Here is an 18044-nt window from a genome sequence, read left to right as displayed (position 1 = left end):
ATGATTAGCCTTTCAATGGAGAGACATGTAGACTTGCTATTTCCCTTGCAAAGGAATATATCACTTTTTAGGTTTTAGCCCAAGAGGGGTTTCTTCCTGCTGCTTTGTTCCCCACGCCACTTTCCCTTTCTGCTCTCATTTGTTCTTCCTCTCCCCTCCTCTCTGCCTGTGTGCATGCTGTGTCAGGAATGGGCAATTTGTGACCCTCCAGAACTTATGGGCTAAAACTGCCATTGCCCCAAAGGAAAGGAGGAGTTGTCGGCCAACTCTGGAGAACCGCAGCGCCCTGTCTTATGTGCTCATGCATACATTCAGTCATGGACTGGGTTTACACAATGTAACAAGTCACAGTGCGGTTTATTGTTTGACTGTCATGTTGCCCAAACCCAATTGTGGCATTTCAGCACATGAAAACACTATACAAAACAGTTTGTCACTTACCATGATTGCTTCCTGTGCTGTCTGAACCCAAGCAACACAAGCCTTCATGGTAGGAAGCCCACGTCAAGAACATCTCAGGCAGGAGCAAGGGAATCAGCTGAGTGGTTCTACCTCCAGATGGGGCACTGCCATCAAGCACCTGCCACCACCTGCTTGCACCTGAGTAGCTTTCTCTCAGGCAGGAGGGGGGGGTGGGGAGAGGGGACAACCAGTTGGAGGTGATTTCCCCACTGGGGGCACCTGCAGTGCACTTAGGCTACATTCATACCTGATTGGTTATTGATTGATTCATCTGCAACAATACAGGTAATTCTTACATGGTTTAAACTCTGGAACATATTGACCTTTTATTGACTGAGCTAGCCTTTTGAAATTGCTCCGTGTTCCTAAGTATTCAGTGCAGATTTCAGCATAATGAAAGTAAAATGATATGCACACATCTCTGACACTGCTGTCCAAACAGATGTCATAGCAGGTGATGGCAGAGGTCCCTGCATGGGGACCAGAGGAGCTATTGCCAGTCAGAATAAATATGGGCCTAGGTGGAACACTAATCTGATTCAGTATTAAGTAACATCACTTGCTCAGAATCATTTCCATTCTATGCATTACGGGGGAGTCCGCATGTGCTTATTAATCACTTGATCAGCACAGCTTCAAAAGATGCTTCTTGGGAGTAGTGGGGACTAGAACCAGGAACCCACAGAAACATAGAATCATAGACTAATAGAGCTGGAAGGGGCCATGAAGGCCATCAAGTCCAACCCCCTGCTGCTGCAGGACGCCTAGAAAGAACCTTGTGGTCTTGATCTGTTCCTTGTTCCATCTAGGCTGTGAGCAGAGCTGTTCCCAGGACAGTTAAGAGCGGCAAAGTTCCAGGGTGAGCCTGTTCTGCTTACTGGTCCTGATGGCTGTATGCTAACTGGCAGCAGAGGCAGCATGCTTATATTCAACAGTTGCTGGAGAATGCAGACAAGAAGGTACTGTTGCACTCCTGTCCTGCTTGTGCATTTCCTTTAGGTTGGTCACTGTATGAACAGAGTGCTGGACTAGATGGACTGTTGGTCTGATCCCGCATGGCTCTTATGGCTTATTTTGTATGCCCTCAAAGGCTGCTCACTGGCTCGCCATAACCCGGAAAGGCTAGAAAGTTGCAGCAAACCTGATGTTTCAGTCCAAACATCAAATTCAATTTTAGGGAAACTTTTGGGCTCTGGCCATGGCCAAATGCAAAGGGCATGGGACCATACTACAAAAAGACCCCCAATACTGGCATATTTAAGCTGTCAGCCCTTGCGACCAATAACTCAAACCTTAGGAGTTACATTTCAGCTTTTGAGAATGGAGCGAAACACATGCAGAAAAGCCAGGAAATGACTGACGGTTGGGGTAAAGCAAGTGACATCAAGAGAAGACACACAGGAAATTCCAGATCTGGACTCCAGGCAGGCGGGATTTGGATTGTGGATCTGAGATTCCACAAACCTTCTATAAGGATCCCCTGGCCTTTGCCTGGGCAAAGGTATGCACATTATTAAGTTCCTGACTGTACAGCTGCCTACAACCCAGCACATCAATGTTTCTAATGTAACATAAGGAGAGCCATGCTGCACAAGACCAAGGTTCATCTAGCAATTTGTTCACACAGTTACTAACATCTGCCTATGGGAAACCCACAAGTAGGAGGTGAGTGCAACAGCACCCTCCTGCCCATGTTCCCCAGAAACTGCTGTACATTTGTACACTTCTGCTGCTACTGGAGGTAGCATATAGCCATTGGGACTAGTAGCCACTGATAGATGTTTCCTTCAGAATTTTGCCCAGTCTCCTTCCAAAGCCATCGAGATTGGTAGCCAGCACTACAAGCTTGTAAAAGTGAATTCTATAGTTTAACTATCTGCTGTCTGAAGTGCTTCTTTTTATTTGTCCCAAATCGTCCACCAATCAGCTTCATGGGATGACCCCATTGGGTTCTAGTATTTTGAGAGATGGAAAGCCCCATCCACTTTCTCCACATGCTGCATAATTGTGTACACCTGTGCCAGGTGCCTGCTCGCTCACCTTTTCCTAAGCTAGACAATCCCAGCTGTTGCAGCCTCTCCCCACAGGGAAAAAAAGAAAGATTTGTACTAATGTTTGTGACTGAAGAGGCCAGCTGATCCTGAGTTTTGTGGGGGGCAGGGGTGAGGTGGGCAGAAGCAGAAAGGTATGTCTACTTTCCCATATCTGTGGGGAAGCGCAACAATTAGCCAGACTAGCTAGCTATGTCCAGAGGCTGTATGGCATGACAGACCATTTGCTGGGGTGAGTGGGGACAAAAGTGGGAGAGGGCTATTGCCAGCACAGTGTGACCCTCCGGATGTTACTGGACTGCACATCCCATCCGCCTTAGCCAGCATAGTTAATAGCGAGGGATTCTGGGAGTTGCAGTCAACATCCAGGATGTGGCTGGCCGGACACACGTTCCTCACTTCTACCTTAGGACATAACAGGAGAAAGAGAGAGAGAGAGAGAGAGAGAGAGGGAGAGAGAGAGAGAGAGAGAGAGAGAGAGAGAGAGAGAGAGAGAGAGCGAGAGAGCGAGCGAGCGAGCAGGAGAGAATCCTTGCTCTCCAGGTGAATGAGCCCAGTGTTGTCCTCCTCTGCTCGGAGGATCCCATGACCTTCTTGAGTTTGCAGACCAGACTGAGCAGGACAGCTGCAGGCGGCGGCTGTCTGGAGAGGGATTCCAGCAGGTAAGAAGTGCACCGCCGAGGGATTTCCACCGACCGCCGCTGCCTCCCCCGCTGCTGCCGGCGACGGCTGCTTCTGGGTGGTGCTGAAGGGACAGCTCCCCGCGGAGCTCCCGCGAGCGACTCCCCATCCGGGGCGCTGAAGGGGCGGACAGCTCCCCTGTGCAAGCGAAGGCGTATCCTGCGCTGGGGCCACGGGAGGGAGGGCTCCCCACCGAGCCCTGGCGCGACTGCTAACGGAGCTCTCAGTCGTTCCCTCCGCTGCTCATGCTGCCGCTGCTGAAGGGCGGGGGGTGAGGCAGCTGCTGGGCTGGAGCTCGGCGACTCACAGCGCTGGCCGGTGCTGGAAGAACAGCAGCTCCTGATCCTCTCCGGCATCCAGGTACATACGGCGGAGCGGGGTGCGCGCCCGGTGATCCATCAAGGCAGCCAGCAAGGGGACTTCAAGGTTAGGACTGAATGGACCTTGCAGACAGGCAGCGAGACAGAGCTGAGTTGGGAACTGGCGCCTGATCATCGCAGGTCCCTGCCGAAGCCCCCTAGAGGGAGGGACCGAAGTGTGGCCCGCAAAAGTTCCCAGCGGCTATCGGATCACGGGAGGGTCAAGAGCTAATAATCCTCCGATGACAAATGCAGACTCCTAAGTTTGCGTCTGACTAAGGAGAGTCAGACTAAGGAGAGTGGCTGGGCAGGGGAGAAGCTGAGGCTGCCACTGCTGGGGAACAGCAGTTTATTTTTCTGAAAAAAGAAACCTCTACCTTGTAAGCGCGTGTCGTACATAGATTTGTTTTGGAGAGACGCTATTGTGAGGCAGGCGGGTGGGAAGGAAGTGGGGGGTGGGCGGAAAGACTTGTAGGAACACCTCCATGTTTGGGTGTCGGAGGCCCCCGGCGACGGGTGCGGGTGGGTGTGGGAGTGAGTGTGTGTGTGTGTGTGTGTGTGCTTGAATCGGCTGCTGTGCTGTGAATCGGCTGCACAGCCATGCCAGCCAGACACCTTGGAGGGGTTCTGTTTACGGAGTTCCTTCTTGGCACACGGTTGGAGGGTGGGCAGCACTTAAGCAGCTGCTCTCTCGGTCTTTCCTAATGATGTGGCTGTCAGGGACAACAGTCAGTGAGGTAATCTGCAGATTTGTGGCTTAGGAGGCTAAATTAGAGCATTGGGGGTTTTGATCCATATTGCAGAGGATTAGAACAGATCCTCCCCTGCCCCCCATAATTATACATAATCAACAACAACATGTCACCTGCCTGCAAGAGGAACTCTTGAATCACAGTGCAGCCCTACTCAGAAGTCAGCCCTACTGAGTTCAACAGTGCTGATTCCCAGGCAAGTGTATATAGGATTGCAGCCTTGGAGACCAAGGAGGTTGCAGGGAGGCAGTAGAGTGAGCTTGGTTGTGATGCAGCCGGCAGGCAGGCAGGCAGGCAGGCAGGCAAGGAAGCTGACAGGGAGATGCTCCAGAGACTGCAGCCCTGGGCATCTTGGTGGCAGAGCTGCCCACTTGGTCCCTGGAGGTAGACCTCAAGCTCCGATAGCAACTTCATCTAAGGGGTGAGGACCAAGCCTTCCCCTAGGAGTTTATCTCCCTGGACATTTATGTAAGCCGTCCTGAGGCTATGTGAAAGGACGGCATACAAATACTCTAGATAAATAAATAAATGGCCGAGCTAGGGAGTGAAGGGTGGGGATGGTGAGGACTGCAGTGGGACAGTGGCGCCAAAGGAGCTGGCTGGATGAAAGGTGCGGGAGGGCCAGGAGCTGTGGTGGGGAGGGTACTTTCCAGCAGCAGGGGGGAGAGGGAAGTGACGACCCCTGGTGTGCAGGGGGATGGTGATGCTTGCTCTCTTTTCTCTGTCTGTCCTGCAGGAATGCCACCTGCACCATGCTAGTTCTCAGGTTTCTCAATGTGGTTGCTCCTGCCTACTTCCTGTGCATCTCTTTGGTGACCTTCGCCCTCCAGCTCTTCCTCTTCATCCCTAGCATGCTCCAAGACCCTTCCGGTGCCACCCCACTTTTCTCGTCTGCCCTGCTGCATGGGGTCCTCTTCCTCTTCCTCTCAGCCAATGCACTGGGCAACTACATCCTGGTGATTCAGAACTCCCCAGAGGACTTGGGCAAAAGCGTGGACCTGGCCAGAGGAGCTGACTGGTTGGATGGAAGCCATTCCTCCCTAGACTCAGCCGTGCCAGGCACCCACTTCTGTAGACTGTGTGCCAGGGTCACCCAAAGGCATGACCACCACTGTTTCTTCACAGGGAACTGTATAGGGAACAGGAACATGCGGAACTTCATTATGTTCTGTCTATACACCTCCTTGGCTTGCCTGGATTCCCTGGTCACTGGGGTGGCTTATATTTCTGCTGTGCTCTCCACCTCCTTTGCTAATCCACTGGCTTTCCTTACCCTTCTGCCTCGCTCTATCAGCCAGTTCTTCTCAGGTAAGTATCTTCCATCTTACAGAAGGAGTATTTCAATCCCTTTCCTTCTTCCCAACCAGTTCTTCTGTTGTAAGTTTTCTTTTTCCAGAAGTTCTCCTCCTCCAGTCAGAATTCCTAGTTGTGGAGTGTGAGAATCTGAATGTATATATGTGGGTGTGAATTCAAAACCAGGTGGGGCATGAAAAATATTGGGGGAGGAAATCTGTCTCTATTCCAATTTTCAGAGCAATTTGGAAAAAGGGAGGAAAAATGAGATGTGAGTTCCTTTTTTTTTTTTTTTTGGAGGGGGGAGATTTTCCCCTTAGGCCTTCATATTGCTATCCAGGCTCCTAAGTTTGTTCATTTCATTTCATTTCTATACTGCCCAATAGCCAAAAGACTCTCTGAATTATCCGTTTATTTTAATAGCCTTCACAGATTACAATAACCAAAATGATTGGGCTGGAGTGAGTCTCCCAGGAGGAAAGCTTAGAACATGTAAGTTAGAGATGCATAAAATCATGCGTGAGGTGGACAAAGTGGATAAAACTTTTCCTCTCTCACACTTCCGGAACCCAGGATTGTCTCATGAGGCAGGGTGGCCGGAGATTTAGGACAGACAAAAGAGCTTCTTCACATAGCGAACAATAGAAAGAGGCTACTGGGCTCCCTACATTCCTAGGATGCCAAGCCTGAAGCACTGGCTAGGGGCTACTCCAAGTTGAGGCCTATGCTGCCTATGTATAATTGATCAGATTCTAAGTAAGGCACCCAACGGTACACCAAAGGGTGAGTCAGTGAGAAGCAAGCAATGCATCTTGTGCACTAAACCTTCCAAGCAGACATTAAAAGAGAGCAGGAGAGGTTCATTATTGTGTGAAGCTACTGGAGGGCTGATGGAATGGCTTGCAAAGAAGATGTGTTATCCAGTGTGACACTTTCTCCTGGGTCTAGTCCTACCATTAAGGAATGTGAGGAGGCTGCCTTGGACAACCTAGCCTGGGGGCCTTGAAAGGGGAGCAAATCATTGGTTATTGAATTGGTTGTCATTGCCAGGGAAGGAGAGAGATGCTCGGGGTATTTTCTGCCTCGGATGGAAAAGCAACCTGGCTTGGTTTTGTTGCTGTCAAAGGGTACTGGCCATCTGGGCTTTTGTCCCTTCTATGCCAACCATCATGCCTTTTTCTGGGACAGGTACAGGGAGTAGGAAGAAAATTAGGGTGAGAAAGCAGTGGTGTTGAACTTCATTTAAGGTGCAATTCTATGCATATTTTGACAGGGAAACATGAAGGATCTTCTCCTATCAACATATGCATAGGATTGTGCCCTTAGCTGGTGATTATAAACCCGGTTGGGCTATGCAGGAAGTACAACAAAATTTATTGGGACTTACTCCAGTGTAAACGTTCATAGGATTATGGTGCAAGCACTTCCTAGCAGAGGGAGGGAAGACCTGAAATTAATATTGGCACATCGGAGCAAAGTGCGCTGCTGGTTGAGGGTGCTTGCAGATGGAGGACGTCTAGTGTGAAAAATCAAGAAAGCATCGTGTGGCAAATCCATCTTTTTCTCTTGAATGGGTTTTCTGCAGTGAGGAAAGGGATGGAAGAAGTGATGGGGAAGCCTGGGAGGACTACAGGTGAAGGCTGCATGGCCTGGAGCCCCCATTCAATTCAGAGCAGGGCAATGGTGTCCTGAGAGCTGCACCTGGAAGCAGTCCGAAGGAAAGTCAAACGCTTGGCTTTATCATCATGCTGTGTTCTCTTTTGCTCTCCATACTTATTGAACTTTCTCTTCTTTTCCATCACCCATCTAAACCACTCTGCCTGGGCCCAGTTTCTGGTTTTTCCTCCCCATATTTTCAAATTTCTCCCATCATAGCTTTCTGTGTCAAATTTCAAAGACCAAACAACAGACATGTAACACACATCCAGAGTTCCATTCTGGAACTGATTGCATAAAATAAGATTTTTCTCACGCAACAGCCTTGTTCTCTGAATGCATTGTGTTTTCTTGGTTTATTGACTAAAGTCTCACAAGGCTGCTTGGGAGAAAAAAATCTATTTATGGCTGCTAGCATTGTGTGCTGTAGGAAGGATTAAGAAAACATTACAGGTGATATATTTGTTCTGAGATTATCAGTGGACTAGGTGACCCTTGCCTATATTCATTAAGAGTTTTTATTTTTCTTATTGTAAAGCAGAGGTGGGAGATCTTGTTAATGTTATGTTCTTGTTGTTTTAATAAGTGCTGGATCAGTTTCTTAAGCTTGCAGCCTGGATTCTGCTCAGCATTATGAAGTGGAGAGAAAGAGGAATTGCAAAGGTCATTCCATCAGGGATCTTGGCTATGATGCCTTAATTCGGTAGTCCATTCTTCGTCATCTCTCTTGCAAGTTAAACTAGGTGCAAGTGCCCTGCGGATGTGTCAGACTACAATTTCCATAAGAAGCAGCCAGTTTGGCTAATGATCGGGGTTATGGGAAATGTGTTCCAAAACAAGTGGAGGGCACCAGGTCCCCCACCCATGAGCTAATCCATGCCGCTGGAGTGTCCCAGCTGCCTGGATATTCGTCTCATTATGGGAACTCTCACTGTTAATTTTGAATCTGAACAAACTTACTTGCATGATTGGAAGACAATGATGTATCTTCCCCAAGGGTCTGAAAACATGACAAGCCTAGGAAAAGCGAAGAGAGCAAAATTCTTCTATGACTGAGTGGCTGTAGGCTCTTCCCCTGAGGCAGCTTCTCCCACATATTTGAGACAGAGAAGATATTGCTTGTGGCGGAAAGAGATGGGGCTGCTTCATTTCACACTGGTGCATACATCACAGAATAGGCTACCTCAGCTGACTGGTGATGGCTATGGGCCCAAGGGTTCCTGGCTGGGTAGCCTGGAGTGGATCAGTCTGCAGAAACTTCATGATCATGACTCAGCACTTCGGACAGGATTGCTCACAACAACAGTCGTGAAATCACCTTATGCCTATCTGGAAGAAAAATAAATCCAGGTGCTAAAATGTGGGGGAACTGTGCAGCCAATCTCAACCTCCAGCTTTACAAACTTTGCTCAGAATGAATCATCAAAATGACAATTTTAGCTGTTTATTTGCTTACCTCAAGGAGCAGATTAGGGAGCCAAATATATATACATATAGTTTAAGTCAGTGGCTTAGGGGAGATTTGTACTGGAAGAAGAAACAGAGAAATCAGCACTGGCAAGCATTAGGAATGTGGCCCCAAAATGAAATTCGCAGGCTTTCCTGGGAAAATGTCTCTGCATATCTCCCACCAGAGCCTGAGTGTTGAGAGCAACAAAAGGTAACAAAGGCTTCCAATTAATAGTTGTCTCCAGATTCTCTGCTCACTTTTCAAACCTGCCTTGCAGTAGAAAATTATGTATGCCTGCCCTTCAGTTCCTGAAGAAGCCCGGTCTGTCTTTTGTGGTTTAGTGTTCACAAAGCCTTGCAAAACAAGTGGAACTGACAAGGATGGAAGGATGACTCCACATTTAGAAAGCAAGGATGGGTGGATCCCTTTAATGCCTTTTCTTCCAGGAGAATCTTGGGATAATCAGCTGCAAGAATCTCCTCACACTATTATAAGCTGCCATGCCTCACCAGAAGTGGTGATAGAGATGTTGCCTGGGTTCATGTGATTACAGGGAGAAAGGAGCCATAACTGTCACACCAGTTATGCACTGTGTGATTTGCTTGTTTAGCCTGGCACCCAAAGCTGGCAGGCTGCACAGCAGAGGTAGCTTTGAAACCACCCCAGACCCCACTGACTTCTTCCCCTGCCCATGACTGTGCAGCTCTTTCTCCAGTGTCCCTTAGGACATCAGGGACACCTGATGAAATGGACCAGAAGCAGACTCAGGGCAGGTAAAAGCAGAAGAGCTTCTACATACAAAATACTGTTATTTTAAGGAAGCCACTGTCACTTAAATGGCGTTTAAAAATTCAGCGTACATGGAAATAAGGCTATCAATATTTATGAAGCCTTGCTAACTGAAAAGAATGTTTGCATTTAGAGACAATATACCTCCCGAATGCCAGATGGGCAGCTGACAAACAATAGGGAAGGACTGTTGCTTTCACCCAGTTTGTAGGCTCCCCACGATTTGTAAGTTGGCCACTGTTAGAAACAGGACACTGGCTTAGATGGAAGCTGGTCTGAAGCAGAGCTCTTGCTGTGTTCTTATGCACACCCTCCAGCCTTCCTAGGTGGGTAACGGGAGCTAAAGGACCACTTGTAGGTCTTTCAACAAGAACTCCGGGATCTAGCCCACACCCATAGCATGGCCTATCAAGGCAGAAAAGTGTGACCCTCTTCTTATGTACTTAGTAATATTGTCTTCAGTGGCTTTTTATAGACAGAACCTTGGATGCAAATAACTGACCTTCCCTATTGACATCCTCTTGGCAATATCCTCTTCAAGATGACATATAGAAAATTTCAAAAGGTCCTTTAGAAAACCCTGAAGGAATTCCTTATGCTGTGTTTAATGGTTATAATAAGTACCATGAGTAGCATCACAGAACCCTCTTGCAGTGGCTCCAAGCACTAAATAGGGGAGTAAACCCTCTAGCATTTCTATCTATTTTATCTATGCTACTCTGTTTCATTTATCCCCTGACATATTTCTGTATGTGTTTTCTGTGTAGCCCTGTAGCAATGCGACTTCAGGTAAATGCATCTCTCTTTATGATGATGAATAATTATTCAGAGGCTTGTGATGCTTCTTGGGCTATGCGGGTAAATGAATTTGAACTGTAGTTGAATGAGTCACTGAAGTTATGTACATACCACTAGCTAAGATTCTTGTCCAATATTTATCTCCAGTTATATAAACACCTTGTATAGCAAGCTTGAACATCATTTTCCTAAGTTGAGGTGTAGCTGCTCTGGCCCATGGACAAAATCCCCCCACCTGGGGCCAAAACTAGCCTTCCATGTTCTTCAGAAGGTCAAAGACCATTCCTTTGCTGGTTTCCCAGCTCCTCTGCCACACGTCCCAGTGCGAAAAGCTTGGAATGCCATTCCTAAGGCACTGATATCTTAGTCCTATGAAAACCATAGCGAGAAGCAGCTAGAAATCAAAATCTCATCCTGCCTCCTTGGCAAAATGCATGGTACTCCTGTTGTTCCATCAGCATCTCCAGATTAGCCTAACTTAGTTTAGGGCTTAAGTAAAGGATGAAGGTAGAATAACAGACAAATGGGATGAGAGGACTTAGGAAGAGAGGAAGTCTTAGATTTGCAGTACCATTGAAAAGGCAATGCAAAGTTGCGCAATTGTGCAGGAGTCAAAACTTGTTCCCCAGTGCAGAGATAGCCCATGACATGCTTAGGCTTTCTGAAGCAGGACAACAGAAATTTGGAGTAATGTTTGCAATGGTTTGGGCATTATCAGCAAACAGTAACTACTTACAGGCTGGCTCATGGAGGTACTCTTGCTTTTGTTGATTTGTGAAAGCATGATAATTTAGCTCTGTCAATGTCAGATGACATTTTCCTAACTTTTCCTGGCAAAAGCCCCAACATGGAAACTAGGAACTGTGGAAACAGGCTCTCTTGCTGTGCAGCTTCATGGGAATGAAGGTGAAGCACACTTGTTAAGCTGTCTGATATCCTGGTAGTGAAGCACATGGTTCAGGGCCCAAAGAAACCAAATTGTAAGGGTCCTCAGTGGGAGAGCCATCTCAGTCAGGCTTTAGAAGAACAAAAGGCAAAATTTTGTCTCTGCTTTAGACATAACTGGCTCCAACTGACATAGTAGCAGGAAAGCAGACATGCAACAGGATCTCCCTCATTACCACAGTAAGGGAAGCGCTCTCTTATTGTACCAGCTGCAGGTCCAATTCCACACACAATTTCTGGAGTTGGTCCTTAACTTTAAAACTCTTAATGCAGCGTTCCTCACCTGGTGCTTTCCAGATGTGAGACTGCAGCTTCTATCATCTCTTACCCTCGGTCATGCTTGCTGGGGCTGGTCAGAATTGCAGTCCAAGATGTCTGCGGGGCACCTGTTGTAGAAGGCTTTCCTAATGGCTTATGAAGACCATAATGCTTTAAGAACTCTTTCCCCAACCCCCATAGATTTCCCTATTTTAAGAAATTTATTCATTCATTCGATTTATATCCCACCTTTTTCTTTTATGAAGAACTCAAGGCAGCTTCCATCATTCACCTCCTTCTGATTTCAGTCTTATTCCTACAACAAAAACCCTGTGAGATAGGTTAGGCCAAAAGTCTGTGACTGGCCCAAAGTCAGACACTTGGCTCTATGGCTGAGCAGGGACTAGAACTTGGACTGGCCGAGTCCCAGACTCACGCGCTTAACCACCATGCCCCACTGGCTCACACTGGAGATCATCTAGTGAAGCACTGTGATTCTTTCCTTGTGGAGCTTCAGTTGGTGGGGGCACAGGAAAGGATCCTTTGCAAACTACTCTAAGGAAATGTTGGCAGTTCTCGAATCCAAGACTGTTCTGGATCTGGCAATCCGTGGGTGATCACGTGTCCTTTTAAGGCATCCCTTATTTGAAGAAATGTCAGAAGACAAAGTTCTAAGCATGCATCTGGAACAAGATAGTTGCAGGACATAGGGCCTGTGTTGTTCCACGCTGAATAAACTGAAACTGAGACCTTACATAGCCTGCTCTTCAGAGCCAGCATCAATAGTTAATCCAATCCACCAGGTTTCCTACACCCAAGAAGCCCTTTAGTCCCGGGCACCCAAAAAACAAAGTTCTGGATTGCTTCAATGTATGAAACCTATGTTTTCACACATAGGTTTGTGTGAAAACATAATTCCATACAGTGAAATTTCCCTTCTATTTATTTCTCATACATAAGAGCTACATATATTTCCCTGTAAGAAAGTAAAAAGGGAAATTTTCCTAGGCACTTAAAAATAGAGCAGGAACAGGATCATGAAAATAGGGACCCATCCTATGTGCCCCCACTCACAGCTGTTAAGGAACTGCAGGAAGTACCTCAAAAGGGAGTTGAAAAACATGGGTACCCTTAAAAACCCCTTCTGGTTTTGCTGGAGGCGCAGGCAGTGTCCAAAGGTGGGTAGCACTCAGAAATGCCAGTGCAACATTTAATCACCTTGCAAAGAGGGAGATCTACAGACCACACTTTTTGGGTGAACTAACCTTTGTGGTTTATTTCCTGTTTGTTGGTATGTTCCAGCTGACAGCGAGGGAACTGAGAGCTATCGAATGTTCTCAATGTAATCTATATGCATTGTCTGCCTGCCCTATTAGCATTTGACCATGGTAACTAACAAGGTAATAGACCAAGCAAGACTATTTTCTGACAGCTGTGAGTGTGTATCTGTGCAACTCGAACAGGCCAATAAATACAAAGAATTACCAAGACACATGTGCACATGGTTGCCTCCCCACAAAACAAGGGTAGGGAGCTACTGACAGTTACTCTGAAGTGCCGCCTGGGCTTTGGCGGAGCAGCTGTCTCTGGCGGAGGCACCGAATTCTGGCAAAGGCAAACAAAATCAGGCATGAAAGGGGGTTGTAGCAAGAAACAATGGGGAGGTGAGAAGATGAGTTGTGCTGTGAGGGTATCTCAGATACCAGCTGGAGGGCCAGGGGAAGGAGATAACCCAAAGCAACGCTGATGGTCTGTTAGGCACGCAGGACTACTTACGCTCTGTAGCTTGTTCACAGAGTGAGTTGCTGTGTTTTGCAAATTTTCACAGCAGCAGAATAAGAGTAGAAACAAAACATGTTTTAAAACAAGCCAAAACAATATGAAGATTCATCATGGCCTGGCAAACCATCAACAGCCAGGAAAATAACATTAGAAAAAGATATTTTAGACCTGGAACTCACAGAGTTCAGAGGCTTTTGTGCATCAAAGGTGAGGGGGCACTAGACTGTGCCTAAATTAATATACTGAGACAAATCCATTATCCAATTCAAGCCTATTTGGATGGGCTCAAATTTTGTGATAAGCTCTGATTTATCCTTTCTAGATTGGAACCACACCTGCAAATCTCTTTGTAGGAGAACACAATTTTCAGTGACAAAACAGGTATTACTTTAAATCTACCTTTAGCAGCTACAAGGCTCCCATTGTTACTCTAGAGTAGGTTCAGGGCCCTGATTCAGATTGCAACCCTAACGCCTAGTCTAGAGCAGCAGTTTTCAACCTTTTTACAGTTGCAGACCAGAAAAAATTATTTTGGGGACTGCTGAGGCAGAAATAAAAAGCATTATATACATAACATAGTGTTTTGTTATTAGTTATAAATATAGTGCCAAAAGTGAAAATTTTCTAAAATGGCCAGGAACTGAGCAGTAAAAATGCTAATAAAAGAATCAAATATTGAAATTAAATGCAATCGAATACAACTGAAATTTTTAGAGAGCAATATGTAATTCAAATAAGGCTACTATGGAATCTGCTGTTGCTTATTTCTAGAATACTTGATAAAAAATTTACATTAGCAAAATACAAAATCAATATAAATGCAATACTGTGCTCATAGCAAATTCAGATCCAAATACAATATCAACAGCAGAGCTATACAAAATCAAAGTTACTTAATACAATAATATTCATAATATGAAATAATGAAAGAGAACAAACCCCACCCCCTCAAGCCCCCATACACACAAGCATAGCCCGGCCGATAAAATGCTCTCAGCACAATCCCATCTCTGCCTTTCCCTTCCCAGCAGTAAACTCAGCAGAGAAAGGGAAAGGGCCAGTCTTTGGGTCTCTGCCCCGAGGGTGGACCAGGCAGGTGTGGCTCCTGGCTGGGCTGCCTCTCCCCTTCCCAACCTCCTTGGCTGGGGAAGAGGCGGGGAATCGGCAGCCGAGAGCACAAGAGGCCCCGTGCTAGTCCTGGCAAGTTGTGTTCAATTACACTTAATTTCAATATTTTATTCCTTTATTAGCAGTTTTACTGCTCAGTTTCTGGTTATTTTAGAAAATTTTCATTTCTGGTACTATATTTAAAAACTAAAAAATTTCACGGACCACCAGGAAATTCCAGCGGACTGGTGCCGGTCCGTGGACCAGCAGTTGAGAAACACTGCTCTAGAGCACAGATGGTGTGGGGGGTGGCGAGGTGTCATGGCTAGATCCAGATCTTAATAGCGTTTTTTAGCCCTCAGATCAGCAGTGCAGCATCCTGAGAGACCTGGAGGCTGTAAGAAGAGATCAAACGGTATGGGAGAAGAGTGCAGTACCTAAAATTTAGTTACTCTGTGTGCAGTAACTAAAACTCAAGGAGAAATAGAAGTAGAAGTAGTGGAAGGCTGTGTGTAGCCAGCCCAACATGTTAGGGTTGTAACAGCCGTGCTAACGAGGGTAGTGCTTGGAAATGCAGAGAATATAAGCTCCTGTGAAGGTGGAGCCAGGGAACATTTCGACAGTCAGAGCAGACTGCAAAAGTCTATTTTCCCTTAGCTGTGGTTCAGGATTATGTGCCAGATGCCTTTAGACCCTGTCCTGGCAGTATTCTCTCGACTAGCCCACATGCTAGTTGGAATTAATATCTCAGCCCCAAACTGTCAAGAGTTTGGCATATCTGACAAGACAGCTGAATCCCAAAGAACGAAATTAAATGCAGTAACACTGAAAGCCTCCTGCTTTCTTATTACTTCAAATGGGATGGAGCTCCCTGCCCCAAGTCATATACTGACGTGTTCCAATTTAAATTCTTTCTGGAGATTCAAAAGGTTTTTAGTAGTACATTATGCATCTTCTATCATGCCCTTTGGGGCACAGTCCTATGCCCCATCTCCTCGATGCTCGTAAGCCTGTGACCTCGGAGGCTTATGTGTCTCCTGTTCCTGGAACAAAACGTGGTAGTGGTGATACCCATCTGCTGCCGCCATGCCTTCCACGAGGGAGTGGGAAGGAAAGAGGCTGGGATGCTGGTAGAAATCAGCATTAAGTCCTTGGCCTCAGCCTCCTTTCTGCCCCAGCCCTCCCCTTTTCTGCATCTGCAGGACCAAGTTGCCACCTGGAGGTGGCAGTTGGTGTAGTTCCTTGCACAGGGGCTGCAGGTGGGCAGGTAGGGGCTTAGCCTTCAGAGTTCCAAGTCTGAGAGAGCAGGACCTCAGGTCTGGGTCTCTGAATAATTTTATGACTTCCCAGATGATTTCAGAAGGCCATAAAATTGTGGTTATTTGCATGCCCTTTATGCATCTCCCGCTGCTCCAAAAGGGCATGAATGAATAGGGATGTATATTTGCAGGAAATGTGCATATGCTAATAGTTACAGGCTCAAGTACAGGTATAGGTGGGTATGAATTTAAAAGTCATACAGTAATTGAAACGGAAATGCAGTAGAGCTGGAGGAGAGCTCTGTCAATACCCTGGACCAGGAGAAGGATGAACAAGCGAGTCCTACATCAAATCAAAGCAGGACTTTCTCTGGAAGCAAAAAGGGTGAAACAGAAGTGGTTGTGCTTTGGACACATTGGCTGTGAGAAAGCAAGGCTCAGGGGTGACGGCAATAATGCTAGAGAAAATTAAAGGCAGAAGAAGGAGAGGAAGGCCAGCTATAAGATGGATAAATTCCAGAAAGAAAGGCATAGCCTTGAGTTTACAAGAACTAAGCAGGGCCATCAAGGACAGAACATTTTGGAGGGCATTCTCTCATTGGATCACCGTAAATCAGAGATGACTCAAGGGTACATAACAGCAGTGAGTCCATCTCCTCTGGCAGGGGAGACCATAGCTTCATGGCCTGTGTGCTGGATGTTCGGTCTCCCACCCAGGTGGCAGTTTCAAGACCCCTCCTCTTCTCTGGCCTTCTCCATTAAACTGGACTTGGACTCAGATGGAGGACACCTACAAATAGAAGGTTATCCTTTGATAGACTTCAAAGAGAGGACTTTTCTCTAAAATAGCTGCAACATCATCCTGGGGGTGCCAGGTGCAAAAGAGCTGGAGTCCAGAATCTCTAACCAACATCTTACCAGAGGCATGGCAACTCCTCTGGTGCAGCCTTCCAAAGCTACTTCCCTCCAACCCCGCGTTGTCTGGGGATGATTGGAATTGTACTCCTGTGACAAAGTACATTGCACATACTGCGGTTAAGAATTTATTGTGTTTCATAGAAGTGCCATTCACAGTAATCTTTGTATTCGGAGTATACGTATCAAACGATAGCATAGGACACCTCATTCCCAGGGTTGGGAATAAGCTTGCGTTACTTTAGGGCCTGTCAGTGGTACAGGTGGTATTTCAGAGCCTGATCTAGATGACTGACATGGAATGGTGGTGGGCTGGGTTTTTGTACCATGGACCTGAGTTTCAATGCTCTATTTCAAATGTATCCATATGTCTGCATTCAATGGATCTGGAAGCACAGAAAGTGTCGAAATGAAAAGCAGGTGAAATTTGCTCCCACATGGACCGGAGGTCCTAATCCAGCCTTCCAGGGTTCTGCAGGTATCTCATTTCCTTGGTGGTTTCCAAGCTTTTGCGCATCCCCCCATGCCACCGTTCTGAAAGGTTAAGGTTCTCCTCCTAAAATACCCCTCCAACTCTCAGTAAGAGCTTAAAGCACTTTACTCTACTGGACTTTTTGGGTACTTTGGCCCTGCCCCTTTTGCCTTTGGCCCCACCCTCTGTTTATTTATTTTATTTATTTAGGAGATTTATAGGCCTTTGGCTGTGACCCCACTGGAATGCAGTCCCCAAGAACATCCCCAGCTGAGCGGCTCCTCGGGCTGGGAGAGGCTCAACACTCCCGAGTGAAAGGGTCCTGTGTGCAGAGGCCTCTGCTTCCAGCGACCGACCAGCCGCTCCCGGACGTGTGCTGTGTGAATGTGTGAGGAGACTCATGGAATTCCCTTTTCTCCCTCGCTTTCTCCTCCCTCCCTTGCTGTGGCTCTGCAGGAGCTCTTCTTGGCTCAGAAATGTTTGTCATCCTCATGCTGTACCTCTGGCTGGGAATCGGACTCGCCTGCGCCGGCTTCTGCTGCCACCAAGTGCTGCTGATCGTGCGGGGGCAAACGCGGTACCAGGTGCGGAAGGGGATGGCTGCCCAAGCCCGGCCCTGGAAGAAGAACCTCGAGGAGGTCTTTGGCAAGCGGTGGCTGCTGGGACTTCTCATTCCCGTGCTCAATGTAGGAAGTGACTATCACCGGCAGAAGTGACACCTCCTCCTGCAGACATGGGGTGTGTGCAGAGAGCCCCTGTGCACGCACACACACACGTTTGGTAATGGACTGCACCACTTGGTAGACAAAGAGGGGAGGGGAAGGACGTGGACCATGAGTTGGATAAAGCTAGGGCAGAAATCCCTGCCTTGTTCATCCCTGGCATGAATCTGAGCCTTCCCTTGGATCATTTGCTCATGATATTCGCCTCCCCCCTCCCCCGCAGCCTTCTTCCCTTCACCTCTCATGCTTAATGCACAGTAGGAACAGTGGCTGCACCCTCCGCCTTGTGGTTG

At 47.2% G+C, this 18044-nt stretch overlaps 1 protein-coding gene across 1 annotated transcript; it reads left to right on the top strand.

Annotated features, from left to right (window-relative positions):
* The first annotated feature begins 5057 nt into the window (after positions 1-5057).
* ZDHHC22 (zinc finger DHHC-type palmitoyltransferase 22) lies at positions 5058-17745 on the top strand. The gene is made up of 2 exons (XM_044437088.1): positions 5058-5613; positions 17486-17745. Exons 1-2 carry the CDS (start codon positions 5058-5060, stop codon positions 17743-17745), a joined length of 816 nt encoding a protein of 271 aa, XP_044293023.1.
* Positions 17746-18044: the final 299 nt, after the last annotated feature.

This window comes from Varanus komodoensis, unplaced genomic scaffold (genome assembly GCF_004798865.1).
Source record: "Varanus komodoensis strain SLA01 unplaced genomic scaffold, ASM479886v1 scaffold3, whole genome shotgun sequence".
NCBI lineage: Eukaryota > Metazoa > Chordata > Lepidosauria > Squamata > Varanidae > Varanus > Varanus komodoensis.
This window is presented reverse-complemented; position numbering and strand designations above follow the sequence as displayed.